Genomic DNA, 13,335 nt, shown 5'->3' with positions numbered 1-13,335 from the left:
CGAGGGAACAAGGATAGAAAGACCATGAAAACTGTACTATGAATTTCCCAATTAGTGCTCAGCAAGTTTCTGATGTGGGAGCTAGAACTGAGACCCCTCAAGCTCATCTCATTCAGGCAGAAATAAACATCCATTAGATGGGAGCAGCTTCCTGCTGAATTAGGCTGGATTCAAACTAATGACCTACAAGCTGAAATGCTCTGTAGCTCATTAGGCGACAACATGAAGCTCCAGCACCCCAAGTGTAATTTCATACCTTTAAGAATAAAGCTTGCCTTCTGGAATGGGGAGGTAAAAATCAAGTTTTGACCTTTAAGGAGTTTACAAGGGCTGGGCCTTCTTGCTCTCTGGGCAGACAGGCTCAGTCTCCCACATAGTGCACTCAGTTTCCGCCAAACACTCTACTAGCAAGTGCCTCACCTTGTTCTTATAGGGACACTGGCTACTAATCAACTTATTGTCAAAAACCCAGCCAAACAAACATTAACTTATAAAATTCACACAGTATGTGCTATCTTAACCAAAACCAAAAATTAAACTCTATGAATCAAATCCACTAAGCATCACCTGGTTTAGTTACCAAGGGATGCAAGCTACAAATGCGCCTCAATTATCACTTCTGAGGCTGTTTATACTAATTTTAACCTTTTAAAGTCTGCTGAACCAGGCAAAAATTAAGTTAATACTTACTAGTAAAGTCCAAGCAAAGAGATTATTTGCATGTGGAGCATAGCAGTCTTACTACTTTATACCGCTTCTCTTACTGGAGTACCACTGCAGTGCAAGGCTTTTTAACTAGGGGACATAAGGACCTCAAGGTGAAAAATCTCAAGCATTTCACTTAGTTGCAGTGTCACAAAATTGGTTACCTACATGGTTTCTGTCCTGGGACAGTAGCAATATTCTAAGGCTTTTCACATTTGAGCTTCGGTCCAAGAGATCTACCGCTTTATCCAGGTCATCTTGATTTTTCAAGGGAATAGATAACTGCAAAAAGAATAAGAGAGAAACTCAATCAGTAGAACCATTAAACTTAGCATCACACATTGTCCAATGAGGCATTTAAACAAACACTAGAAGATTCAGAGTATAGGATAGGATTCTAAATGCTCAGCTATCTTTTCTTTGGACTCCCATGAATACTCTTCATGCTGCCTTTTTTCTGCATGGGACATTCCTCCTACCCCTTTCCCGATATTGGCTGACCTCACAGAAGTTTCCCCATGGGAGTAAGCTGCAAAACGGCTAAGATTTCTACTCGAATTTGCTCTCTGGATCAAAAAAAACCCAAGGTCTGAGCTAGGTTCCTCACTCCATGATGCAACAGAAGTGTCAAAAGGGATACTTATGAATCCAGGACTAAGGAGGAAGTGGGCCTCAGATAATAGGCTAATGCAGGGAGGAGGAACAACACTGATTTTAGCCAGATTAGACAGGATTGAGCTCTTGTGGGAGAATATGAGAAAATGAGAATATACACCTTGCTACAAAGCCATGAGGTTCTCTGCAGTTTAGCTCAAGAGTACCTCACTAGGAGGGGAAATGACAGGCAGACAAATGGGGAAGTTATGGAATGTACCTCACCCCTTCAAAATATTACATAAGCATTTTATTTATACATACAGGCCCATCAAAATAGGAACCGCAACCACCTCCTCTCTGGCATCCCCAGTACCCTCCTCAGCCCCCTTCCACACCCAAAATCCAACCAATAAATGATCTTCATTTGACAAGATCCATTTCCCTGGATCTTCACTGCCCAAAGGATCAAGGCCAAACTTCTTGTCCTTGCCTCCAAGGCTTTGCATAGCTACATCTGATACCAACTCTTATCACATTGCCCCCTCAAAGTTCCATTTGTCTCTTTCTCTCATTACTGTGTTACCACTGTACCCCCCCCTTAGTGGCATACTCTCCACCATGATTCCTGCATTTAATCCACCTAACGCGTATGTATGATGAAAGGGAAACTGAATGGCTCAGGGGAAAGATGCTACCATTTGAGGTGCCAAGAAATGAATCAAGCCAACAAGGAAAAAAAATCACGTTATTCTTCTCTCTAATGCATCCTGTCTTCAGTTTCTATCAGACCGTAAACTCTTTAGAGCCTAGTCCATCTTCACAGGTGTCTTGAACAGCACCAAGCATGTTGGTGCTAATAAGTAATCACCATGCCCTGAATATTTACAGAACATTGCAATTTCATATTTATAAAGCACAGCAGCTTTTCTCCAAAGAAGGTGCTGGAGAACTATTTGATTTCAAGAATGTTTCAGTTCATACACCAGCACTGAAAATCCATTTATTCCTGTTCATCTTTGTGGCATTTATGCTGGTAAAGAACAGATTTAAAAAAAAAAAATTCCCACTCTTTAGGGTGTAGTATTAAAAAGGGGGAGGGCAGTGACATGTTCCAAGAGAGGAGAGACAACAGGGAATTTCAACAAGACCAGCATTTGGAATGGATAGCACAATGGTCACATTACCCCAAATTCCTTCGGTTTCCCCTGAAACTCATCCCCTCCCCCCGCGCTCAAAAAACCAAAACAAAACAAAAAGCAGGAGAAAGTAAGACATTGATGCTTCCAAAGCAGACAGATGGAAATCAGTGCAATTTTTGCCAACAGTGCCATTTTTTCCCCCTCGGAGCTAAACTGTGCAGTAACTGTTAATTTCAGATGGAAATTTGGGAAGTTAATTCAAAAAGGGCTTCAAACTCAGTCTCAGGAGAAGCCGGTCTACTTTTGTGTCTGTACCTCGTTGTTCATGTAGTGGAGATCCAGTGGTTGGCCAAAGGCTGTTTTCACTTTCTGCTGCACATCTTCATATCGCACTGGTCGGACAAATGGAATAATTCTGGAGGATGAAAAAGACAGTCACTGATTGTCCAAACTAAAATGATGCACTGCTAACTGATGCGGTCAGAACTGGGTGAACAATTAAAATAATCAATTCATTGAAATGCTGCCCTTCTCTGTGCACAAATTATCCTCAACAAATTTTCTCAAATTTGTTAACTGAATTTCAGCTAATTGGTTTTGCAAGGGATTCTTGGCTCTCAGCTTATTTGCAAGCAGTTCATTCAGAGTACATATTACAAATTAGAGCTGTTTGATAGGACAAACAGATCACAGTATTTTTCTGTTCCCTGATTAGGTAAGTATGCAACCTATATTGGTGGAGCATCTCCCACTAAAGGTTGGTCCACCTAAGAAGATATGAGTCTATGATAGCTGCCTGGTAAACAAGTTACTTCCTTATCCCAAGAGGTAGAGACTTGCATTTAGTCCTGAAGGTCACGAGTTCAAGCCCTGCTAAAGGCCAAGATAGGGTCATTCCACTTTTGGAAAGCAAAGTTTCTGGTGCAAATACTCAAGTTTATCAATTTAAGACCCACTTCCTGATAATATTTTCTAATATTTGCTTAAAATTAGCTGTTTTCACAAACATTCCTACAAGTAAACTTATTCCCTAGAAGTGTTTTTTGCCTCTAACAGAGAAGGGCACGAGCACATTTGAGGCAAGTGAAAAACCTAGTGTAATAGAAATTGCTTTGCAATATTCACCCTGCATTGGCCGTAACTTTGGCCAACCTGAGCATGCAACTCCCAAGATCGTGAATTGCAGCACCAGCAACTGCTGCACAATCTTTGTTGATGCTATTCAAACACTTGCAATGCTCAAAGTTTTTTGTCAATGAAAATAGCTGGATTTAACTGAGGCTGGACAACGTTGACCATTATTAATTATTTGTATTACTGTAGTGCCTATGAGCCCCCATCATGGACCAGAATGCCATTGTACTAGGAGATGTACAGAAAGAACAGAATGTTTGCCATTTTATGCTAAACAAGCACGATACTTTAAAGCTTAAAGGTGGCCACCGGAGTGGCCCCCTCACTCCCCTGTGTCAAATATTACACAACTGGCCAGGTATATGGTGGGATTTTGTTCAGTTACCTCTGAATCAGCATGGGAAGTTTTACATTCCTATGTTCCAAATAAAACACTGCAAAGATATCACAGGTTCATACTCCATGCATTGAAAACACCCTCTCAAGAGCCAATATAAATAAGAAACATTTCAAATAAGCACCACCAATACTTTCCTTGTGAACTTATAGATAACATGGCCTTTGGACATCTCTATCAACATGGACATTAAGAGTCCCGGACCAAACTAGCTTTTACCTGTCAGTAACTTACACAAGTGGCAAGAATGTATATTAATCTGCTTGGTTTTCTCTGAATACAACTCTTGCCACACCAAGATCCTAGTTACAACATTCAGCCATATTCCCCACAATCTTAAGTGAAAAGGAGTTTTAAACCCAAAAACATACACCAACAGCCAGAAGCAATCCAAAATGGGCAATGGCATGGCTACTTGTGAGGAACTGCATGATCCTGTGGCATAGCCTTGCTTCTGAGGATGGCAATACAGCTTTCCTTGCGGAGTATTTATTATTGTTTCACTTGCCTTGAGTAGGAACTAGAAAAGTTAACTATTACCTTGCTGCCTGAAACCTAAGTGCAGATTATAGAACTGTTTATTTTGCTGGAATGCTCTTGCTGTTGAAGTTGTCAAGTACTCAGCAAGTCATATAGCCCAACAATACTATAGTCATCATGGACTATTGTTTCCTCTATCCAGTGGAAGAATTGGTGTTGTGAAGTGGGTGCTACATCAAGACTCTAGCCCTATTTACATCAACCCTAAGCAATTATGCAGGTGAAGCAAAGGTCTAAGGAAGGAAGGGCGTATCTTATCTACCTTAAAACATTTCACCCTTTCACCGGCACTCGAGACATCCATATGTCAACAGAACATCAGCCTATTTGAATGCAGTCAGGACACATCAGGAAAATGCGTTTCCCAGATATAATTTAGGAGTCATTCAGCATGAGAAGGATTAAAGACATATCTGTGGCGGGGAGGGAACTGGAGGGCTCAACTGGCAAGAGTACAAATTAACCAGGCCTTCTCTTTACCCCACCAGCCATGCATGATGCAGGAGCCACCAGGGATGCAGGATCCCCAGCAGTCTGCCATTTCCATTCCACAAGGGCCAGGTTGTATGTTTGCCCTTGCCTCTTCACCTACGTCTGCATCTGGGTCTTGCTACTCCCACCCACCAGACTCCTCTCCAGCTTTTCTATTCCCTTTCCTTCCATTCACCATTCTCCACACTCCTTTGTTCCCCCCAAACCCACTAGCATCCTCCTCCATAAACAAACATGGACTAAAGTCATGCCCTTAGCACTTGGCTTATATGTTGTCTCCCTTACCCCCACCCTTTGTTTAGATGGTTTGCTCTTAGATGCAGGGACTCTTGTATGTGTCTGGACAGCACCCAGCACATTCGGAGAATTACTCTAATACAAATCTGATGGCTGCTCAGCTTCCTGCTGCTACAAGCAGCAAGTTAGCATAGCTTCTAGTGGAAAAGTAGATAGAAGTCCGCCTCACAACAACCACAACTATTAGCACTAACGGACCACTCAACTCCTGTCCTGTCTCAAGAGACAATCCCTTCAGAGCAGGATAGAGACATGTTACTTGGGAAGCTTCAGTTTGCACTGCTGGTGCTTACCCACCCTCTAGATATTCATCTCCAGTACTGTCAATCCAGCAGATTTCACCATCACTAGATACCCTTTGAGTATATAGAGGTTTTGTTTTAAGAATTCCTAACTTCAGTCTGCTTCCCCAGCCCCTTGCTACTAGACCTACAACATTCAGCTATTTAGAAATAGCCCTTGTTAAAAAGGCAGCCCACAATAACATTTTCTGCATATTCCTAAGAAACCAATCCATGAAATTACAGTACTTTGGCACCAGAGCAAATGTAACTTGGCTCCCAGCTGCAGCGAAGCCCATCATAAAGACTTCTATTCTACACATGGTGCACGAAAAACACACAAGATTTGTGGCACCCGAAAACAGCTCTATTAGAAGAGTGCACAGTTTTTAAACGAACACAAAATCATGGAGTTCAGGGTTTAAGGAGTCCATTCCTCCCTGACCACCTTAAATATTTGTGGTTAGATCTGGCAGCTTCTCTGAAACAAAACACACACACTTACATTCTCAGTGCAAGCCTGCTGTCTGTAACTGCATACCACTTTGGCAATGGAGAATTAGGGCAAGCGTAACTGCATAATTAGACTAACACACAATCAAGCTTTTCATTTCAATGTTTCTTAAAAAAAAAAAAATCTTTCTGCTCCCCTGAGCTATGTGCCACCTTAAATACAAACGCTTGGGGAGGAGCTGTGAAAGACAATAGCACTGTTGATGAGATTTCACACAACACTGTATATCACAAAATATTGTGGCATGTTGCACAGTGACTCCGTTGTATTCCACAGCACTCCTGTGCAACATTTGAAGCCAACTTATATCAGTGCTGTATGAGGAATGAAGTAGAGATAGTGACTGTGACTACTTTTGGCTTGTCTCTTAGTGTATCAAAAAGATTAATGTTTTGCATGCCTGAATTCCTACAGACAGTGAATTCTGTGAGTGGCATGATCTAATGGCTTTTTTTTTAAAAAAAAATTCATGAAATTATTGACTCTTCCCAGGCCTCTTCTCCACTGTCTGTATGGTCATATGTAGTATTATGAGCTGGGTGAAACCTTGTTATCGGTTGCATTAAACCTCCATTGAGATTGGTAGGTGTTAATTCACCCTTCAATTAACGTAACTGTAAGCATACGCCACTTGTAAAACAAAAGGTGTGTGTAAGAGAATACAGAATCCGAGGTCAGACAGGCACAGACAGCCAGCCAGCCTCAAGGAGTGTGGTGGCTGACCCTGGATGAAAGCTGAGAAGAGGTTTTGGGGCCAGGGGTGCAGGATAAAAGTGTGTTCCTGGTGCAGAGAGAGAAAAAAAAGCTGATTCCTGCTGTTTGATTCCTCCTGCATTCAGGGAAACAGGACTTTAGTATTTTCTTTGAAGCAAACATGTTTGTTTATAAAAAAAAAACCGTACTGATTATCAGTTTCTACTTCCAGCAGGAATATCCCCAGGGCCATAAACTTTGACTAGTCGCTTGGATTGAAAGGGGGCAACAGTACAGTCTCTCCTGTCCTCTCAGGATAACAAAACAAACAATGTCAAGATTTATCAGCATCTTAAGAAGGTGAGCAAAGTGTTCTTAAACTGCAAGAATGCTTCTTTCGGTACGTGGAATCAGACATTTTAAAATGCCTAAGTTGTTTGTGTACTAGGTGATTTATCCCAACAAAAGATTCGTGTCCCCAGAGAGCAGGGACTGCAGGACTTCACAATGTTTTAATTGCTGGAAGTTATACTGTACACATGGAAATGCCTGAAAGTGTTAATTTTGGGTTTTGTAAGTCTTGCAAAATCCTTTATTAGAACAAAAATTAATGAAAACTAGTCAGTGAAGAGTCTTTCCCCTACAGCATCCACCACTCACAAACTGCTATGCAGTGATAATACAAGGATGAAAGTGTATCACTGGAAAAAATGAAACTGACCAAGCTACTTTCACTATCCTGAGCTAAGTAAAAGTAGTAGTAACACAAACAAATGAAAAGTAAAGAGACTGCCAACTGGAAGTCACTTCAGGCTAGACTGACTTTTTTTTTTTTAAACTTGTTACTAAAATTAACATTTAAATTGACTAGAACTGAAAGATTAGAGAAAAAAATCTCTATTTTAAATTTCTTTTAAAGAAAATGGACAGCACCTTGTGTATAGTCAATTTCACGGTTTGGTCTGAACAGTCAGTTTCTTTTTGTGCAAGTCTTTCATGTAGCAATAGAGAAGGGAAAAAGTTTTAAAAATAGAAAAAGGACTACAAAATCATTACATTCAGCTGGGGTACTCAGGACAGGTATGAAACCTGAAACTACTTGGAAACTCTTTTTAAAAATTGATTAGCTGTTAAATATATATTTAAAGGATACATCCAATTAAGTTTTTAGTTTTACTATAATTCAATAACTATTTTTTAACTTGACATCATACGAATGGTTTTTCTAGAGAAAGCAAAAGGGTCCAATAACGCAAATAACATCCCTATGAAACCTAACTTTTTCTTAAAACAGAATCCAGAAGGTTTGAGAGTTCTCCAAAATACTGCTACATACGAAGAGGTCAGTCCTGCAACCTTTATTTAAGTCATCCTTACTGACTCAGAGGTCCCACTGAAGTTAATGAGACTGACCTACTTATGTGAGTAAAGGTTGCAGGATCATGACTGAAGAAAGTCACTTACGTGGAATTCCTTTGCTTTTTTATTATTTTCAAAGGCAGGCCACTTTAGCAAAAAACGAGTGTTGGGGGTTACAGACGGGTGATGCATGTAATCTTCATTTTCTCTAACAGTGGTTATATAACAACAGCACATCACAGGGCCCCAATTCAGTTAGATACTTCAAAATACGTGTAACATAAGAAGTCCTATTGGCTTCAGTGGGACTATGCATGAGGAGAGCCCCTCTCCCTTTTTAAAGCTGAAACACTGTATAACCCAGCCTATCTGTTCCAGCACAGGGACTCCTAACAGCATCCTAGATTTTCACCTTCAGATTTTATTAACAGGTTTTTATGCAAGGTTCACAGATTAGAAAACATTTCTAGAGGTTAATTCAATTATGACCAAAACAAACCAGGAGAGGGTGAACAAACAAACAAACAAACAAATTCCACAAGGGCAACTGGAACTGTTTCATCCACTTCATCTACTGGTAGGATTTGCCAATACTGTGTATCAGTGGGTCCCTTCTCCCAGCCAATGATGCCAACAGAGGAGCATTGCAAGAGTAGTATAGCTGCTCTTCCAAAACATGGGACACTTGCAACACTGTACCCTGACACTGGTATGGAGAGGCAACCATCAATCAGCCTAGTGATTTCTAACTCTCTCCCTCCTTCCCTGAGCTACAAATGTGTGTTGAAGGGCAGAGAAGATATAATGCCTTCTCCCAAAGGAGCCCCTCTGACCAAGAAAAACACCACTTTGAAAGAACCAGAAGGTATTCCAGTCCAGAACTTCAACTGTGGCTGTAAAAAGAGTACCTCAAGGAGGCGAAAGTAAAAAAATAGGGGGACTAAAGGGGGAACACTGAGGAGAGAAAGGGAAAGCTCCTCAAGAACCAACAGGAACAACCCTTCACCTCATCCTGGATAAAGCACTCTCTTTAGGTCAGACAAGCCATTTCAGAAACCTAAGCAAGCTCAGAGTCATGAGAGCATGCACCATGCCATTTGAAATCCATATCCGTTTAGTCTGACTAGCGTACTTTATCAGAAACATTGTATACGAGAACACTGAAGGCAAAAACTTACCGTCTCTCCCCATTATGTTCAAACTTTATCCTTACATCATTCTGCCAAAGAGAGATGAAAACAGAAGGTTAGTCCATTATCAAATTCCTCAGCATATTTAATATATTATAACAATGCACACAATGAGGATCTGGGACACAAATTATGAACTTGTTTTCACTCACGGTGTTCAGTACATGGTAGTTTTCAAGCCTTTCCTCTTTTTAGTCTCAGAAAAAGCTTCAATTTTCCAGTATTTAGGCTGTTTCTTATACCATATGTTTTCACCTATTTGACATCAAATAATGAAACCTGCCTTCTGGCAGCATCCATCAGAGACCACCAGATTGTCAATCTATTCTGCTTCACTAATTGGTGTGGTCACTGAAGCACCAGTTTTGTTCGCCCCTTCTTCCCACCTCATTCTACCCAAATAGAAGCATTCTTCAAGTAGTGTCTTCCAATATCACCACTGCAGACCAGAAATTTATAAGCAGCATTAATCTTGTAACATCTCAAAATGACTATCTGATGGCTTATATAAAATGAGATGTATATCTGGAGCACACAAGCCAGTTAAGATGGATGTGAGGCTGTTCTGCAGCAACACAAAGAAGAGTCAGGAACATATCCGACTCTTAATTTGCAATGTATATATTAGCTTAGTTATCTGGGCTGAAGGGAAATTTAAAAAAAAAAACCATATAGGCAAATTTACCAAGTAAATTTCTAGGACCCAAACCTGTGGTATGTGACTGGCATAGTAATAAGGATATGTGTATTCTATTTTTAACTCTACCAACATCCACAGGAAGACTTGGCACATAAGAGGACTTCATAGGTACAATATGAGCAGGCATGTGGACAGAGCATGGGGGGGATGACAGGAGAATGGAACACCCTGAGGAGCTAAGGGGAGGGTGGGGAAGCCACATGGGGGGAGAGCATGAGATGGTGATAAGGATGTGAAAGAAGATGGGGTCATTGTGGGGAGTGAAGGAACATGCACCAGAAAGGGAGAGTGAGCAAGAGTGAATGTGCTGATTTTGTCCATTATCCACTGTTCATGCATGGAGCTAGCATGTGGCCATTGAACTTTTAAAGGGCAGTGACAGATATAGGAGGCAAGTAACCAAACCATCAGAACTTCTCACGAGTACGTCATTGCTCTCCTCAGATTTATTTCAACTAACAGAACCACAGCATGCAAATTAGCTTGGAAGATGAGATCATGATTGGCTGAATTACTTCTCATGTCACTATGGTACTTGGAGAGACGGGTGCTATTGAACTGGCTCTAGAGTCTACAGTTATAATTAGATCCCGAGAAGGAACGTCCACATTGCTATTTTTAGTTATACAGGGTAAACCAGGTCAGTTGACCCAGGCTTTGAGACTTGCTGCCGCAGGGTTTTTTTGTTTTTTTTTTTGCAGTGTAGATGTCCCATCTGATACCTCATTCTGTGCCAACAGAGTAAATGCCATAAAGATGCAGGAGGATTCACCATTTTATTGATAAACAGACATTATATCCCTGCTTTAAGATAAACACAGCTTTTACTATAAAGTCACAACCAATACTTTCATAATACAAGTAATTGGTATGTCATCATTTAAAGTGTAGAATGTTCCCATCCACGTTATCTAGGGTTTTACTAAAGTGCCCACGAATGTCATACCTGTGCACTAAGCTGTAAACTCAGAGGATGCTAGATAGCACAGGGAGTGAAAGTATAGCATACTTAACCACTAGAGACCAAAGTTCAAATCCCAATTTAAATCATAAAGATAAAAAATAAAAAGGAAAAATATCTACTCTGATAAGGTATTATAATTTCTGCTGCACAACCCTAAGTGATTAGAGTGGACGAAGCCAGCTGTGAAAGCCTTAAAGTCAACAGGCAATCATACATCTAGGAACTTAAAAAAAAAAGTGGCCAGGAAATGCTCTTTAATGTAGAAGAAATATTTGGCAGACGCAGTGGTCAAGAATGCAGTTCACTAGGACTATATATATACACACAATAAAAAGAGAGCCTTTACAAAAGGCATTAATTCTTGGATCCAGGAGGTTAAAATGCCTATTTCTTGATGTGGTTCAACTGCACCTGCAATATTGTAAAAACAACGCGAGTTCTGCAGCACTTTAAAGACTAACAAATTTAATTCTGGGAACCTCAATATCAGAAGACTGACCACTTGGAAGAAGTTCAAAGAATAGCAACAAACCTTACTAGTGGGCTGGAAAAACTGATCTATGAGGAAAGGTATAAAGAACTAAATATGTGCTGCTTGACTAAGTGAATAGCACACAGCTATTTACCAGTAAGGAGCAACTACTTAAGGTGGTGCAGGAGGACATATATAGGGGTGTTTAGGATGAAATTAAGGCAGGTCTTACTCAGGGTGAATGTCAGTGAAAGCTTTCTGACAATAAGATGTATTAAGCCATAGAACAGTCTCTCCAGGGTAATGATAGAAGCCCCATCACTAGGAATATTTAAAATTAGAGTACTCAAAGCACTGGAGAAGGTCCTGTAGGGGACAGGACCTCACTGGCCTCTGGGGTGTGTCAGAGAAGATAAAAGGTCTTTCCTAGCTTTAAGGTCTATGATTTTTATTTTTCTATTGTGCACTTTTAAACCTGTAACTAAGAGATTTTCAAAAGGTGATTGGGGATTTTCAAAAGCTTAAGGGAGTTAGGCACCCAACAGTCTTACGTTCCTTTGAAAAAAATCTGCCTCAGTTCACTGAATACCTGCTGCCTTCCCTCAGAACTGATGCCTTTTAAAAGAAAATCTTACTCAAAATCCCATACCTCTGCCCCAAGGATCAGTGAAATAAAACATCTTTAATTCTGAATTTTAGTGTTCCGATTCTGCACTGGGATACCATGGTGACCAGTTACATACAAAATCCAAGACATTTGTGTCTAAACCATCTATGCCTCAAACTAAGCTGATAAGTACTTTGAACTCTTCAGACAAATCCCCACAGTTGGAATTATGAAAAGAAATCCTGCCAAAGTAGATTATGGGCAGACAGGACTCATGGGAAGGAGCAGTCAAGAGGTTTGCAACCTGCCCATAGCTGAGTCTGAAGTTGTATTATGCAAGATCAGATCATTTTTCAAAATTGCTGATTTCTCTTCCAAGCAGCATTATTTGGCACATTAATTTCAAAGACTTCCATCCCACACTGTCACTTGCCCAGAAGTTGTTGATTTCGACAGACTTTAGGAAACTGAGGACTCCAATAGAAGATTTGTTCAATTTTATATGAAAGGAAATTTTGAAAATTTTACCCCTTGGCAAAAATCTTTAAAGTGCTTAAGTATTTAGGAGCTTAAGTCCCATTTTCAAAAGTCAGAGCTCCTAAATCCAATCAACTCCTATGTGCCTACATCACTTTTAAATTATTTAGGCATCTAAGTCCCGTTTTTAAGTGCTATTGAAAATGTTAACTTCTGATCTAGGTTTTTCTTGGTTATTTCCTCTTATTACATGAATACATTATGCTCTATCTGCACATTATTTCCTCCTTAACAGCAGCGGTTTGTCAAAACTGCAGCTGCTGTGGAGACAGAGGGACCTAACTTTCCTGATCTCTGATGCATGCGGAGACAAAGAACAGGCAAAAACAAGAGCAACTCAATACAGCATGTTAGCATCATTCCTTCAATACCTTGCTGGGCACTCTGGGGGATTTAGGAGCTTCTCATGACACACTTGACTCCTCATTAAGGTTGGGATGAAGATCTCAGAATTTATCTGTTTCAGTAGAACTATATGGGGTTGAAAGTCTGTTGTTAGAAGCTAAACTTACGGACAATTTGTGACAGTATGGGAAATACTGGAAAAGAGAGCTGGATTCCTGGCAATTTCCTACTATTGTTGGCAACATGACCCGAAGAGCAGAAGATTTCTAGACACCCAGGTAGAGTTAGGGTACAAGGCAGAAAACCAATACACACATCACTCAAGACAACATTCACCCTGAAATATATATATAGCTTGGACAGTAGCTTAGT

At 40.4% G+C, this 13,335-nt stretch overlaps 1 protein-coding gene across 3 annotated transcripts in view; it reads right to left on the bottom strand.

Moving 5' to 3' along the window:
* Positions 1 to 13,335, bottom strand: part of MAP3K3 (mitogen-activated protein kinase kinase kinase 3) — a 53,212-nt gene that overhangs the window by 28,363 nt on the left and 11,514 nt on the right. For all 3 annotated transcript variants that reach the window (XM_067541009.1, XM_067541010.1, XM_067541011.1), the window contains exons 4-6: positions 9,327 to 9,367; positions 2,757 to 2,856; positions 874 to 987 (exon numbers count right to left, since the gene is read on the bottom strand). In XM_067541009.1, the coding sequence (XP_067397110.1) occupies positions 874 to 987; positions 2,757 to 2,856; positions 9,327 to 9,367 (255 nt within the window). The remainder of the gene's footprint in view (positions 1 to 873; positions 988 to 2,756; positions 2,857 to 9,326; positions 9,368 to 13,335) is intronic.

This window comes from Emydura macquarii, unplaced genomic scaffold (assembly GCF_026122565.2).
Source record: "Emydura macquarii macquarii isolate MOO-44397 ecotype Brisbane River unplaced genomic scaffold, CSIRO-AGI_Emac_v2 contig_629, whole genome shotgun sequence".
Classification (NCBI taxonomy): domain Eukaryota; kingdom Metazoa; phylum Chordata; order Testudines; family Chelidae; genus Emydura; species Emydura macquarii.
The sequence above is the reverse complement of the archived record's forward strand: the minus strand, read 5'-3'. Positions and strand labels throughout refer to the sequence as shown.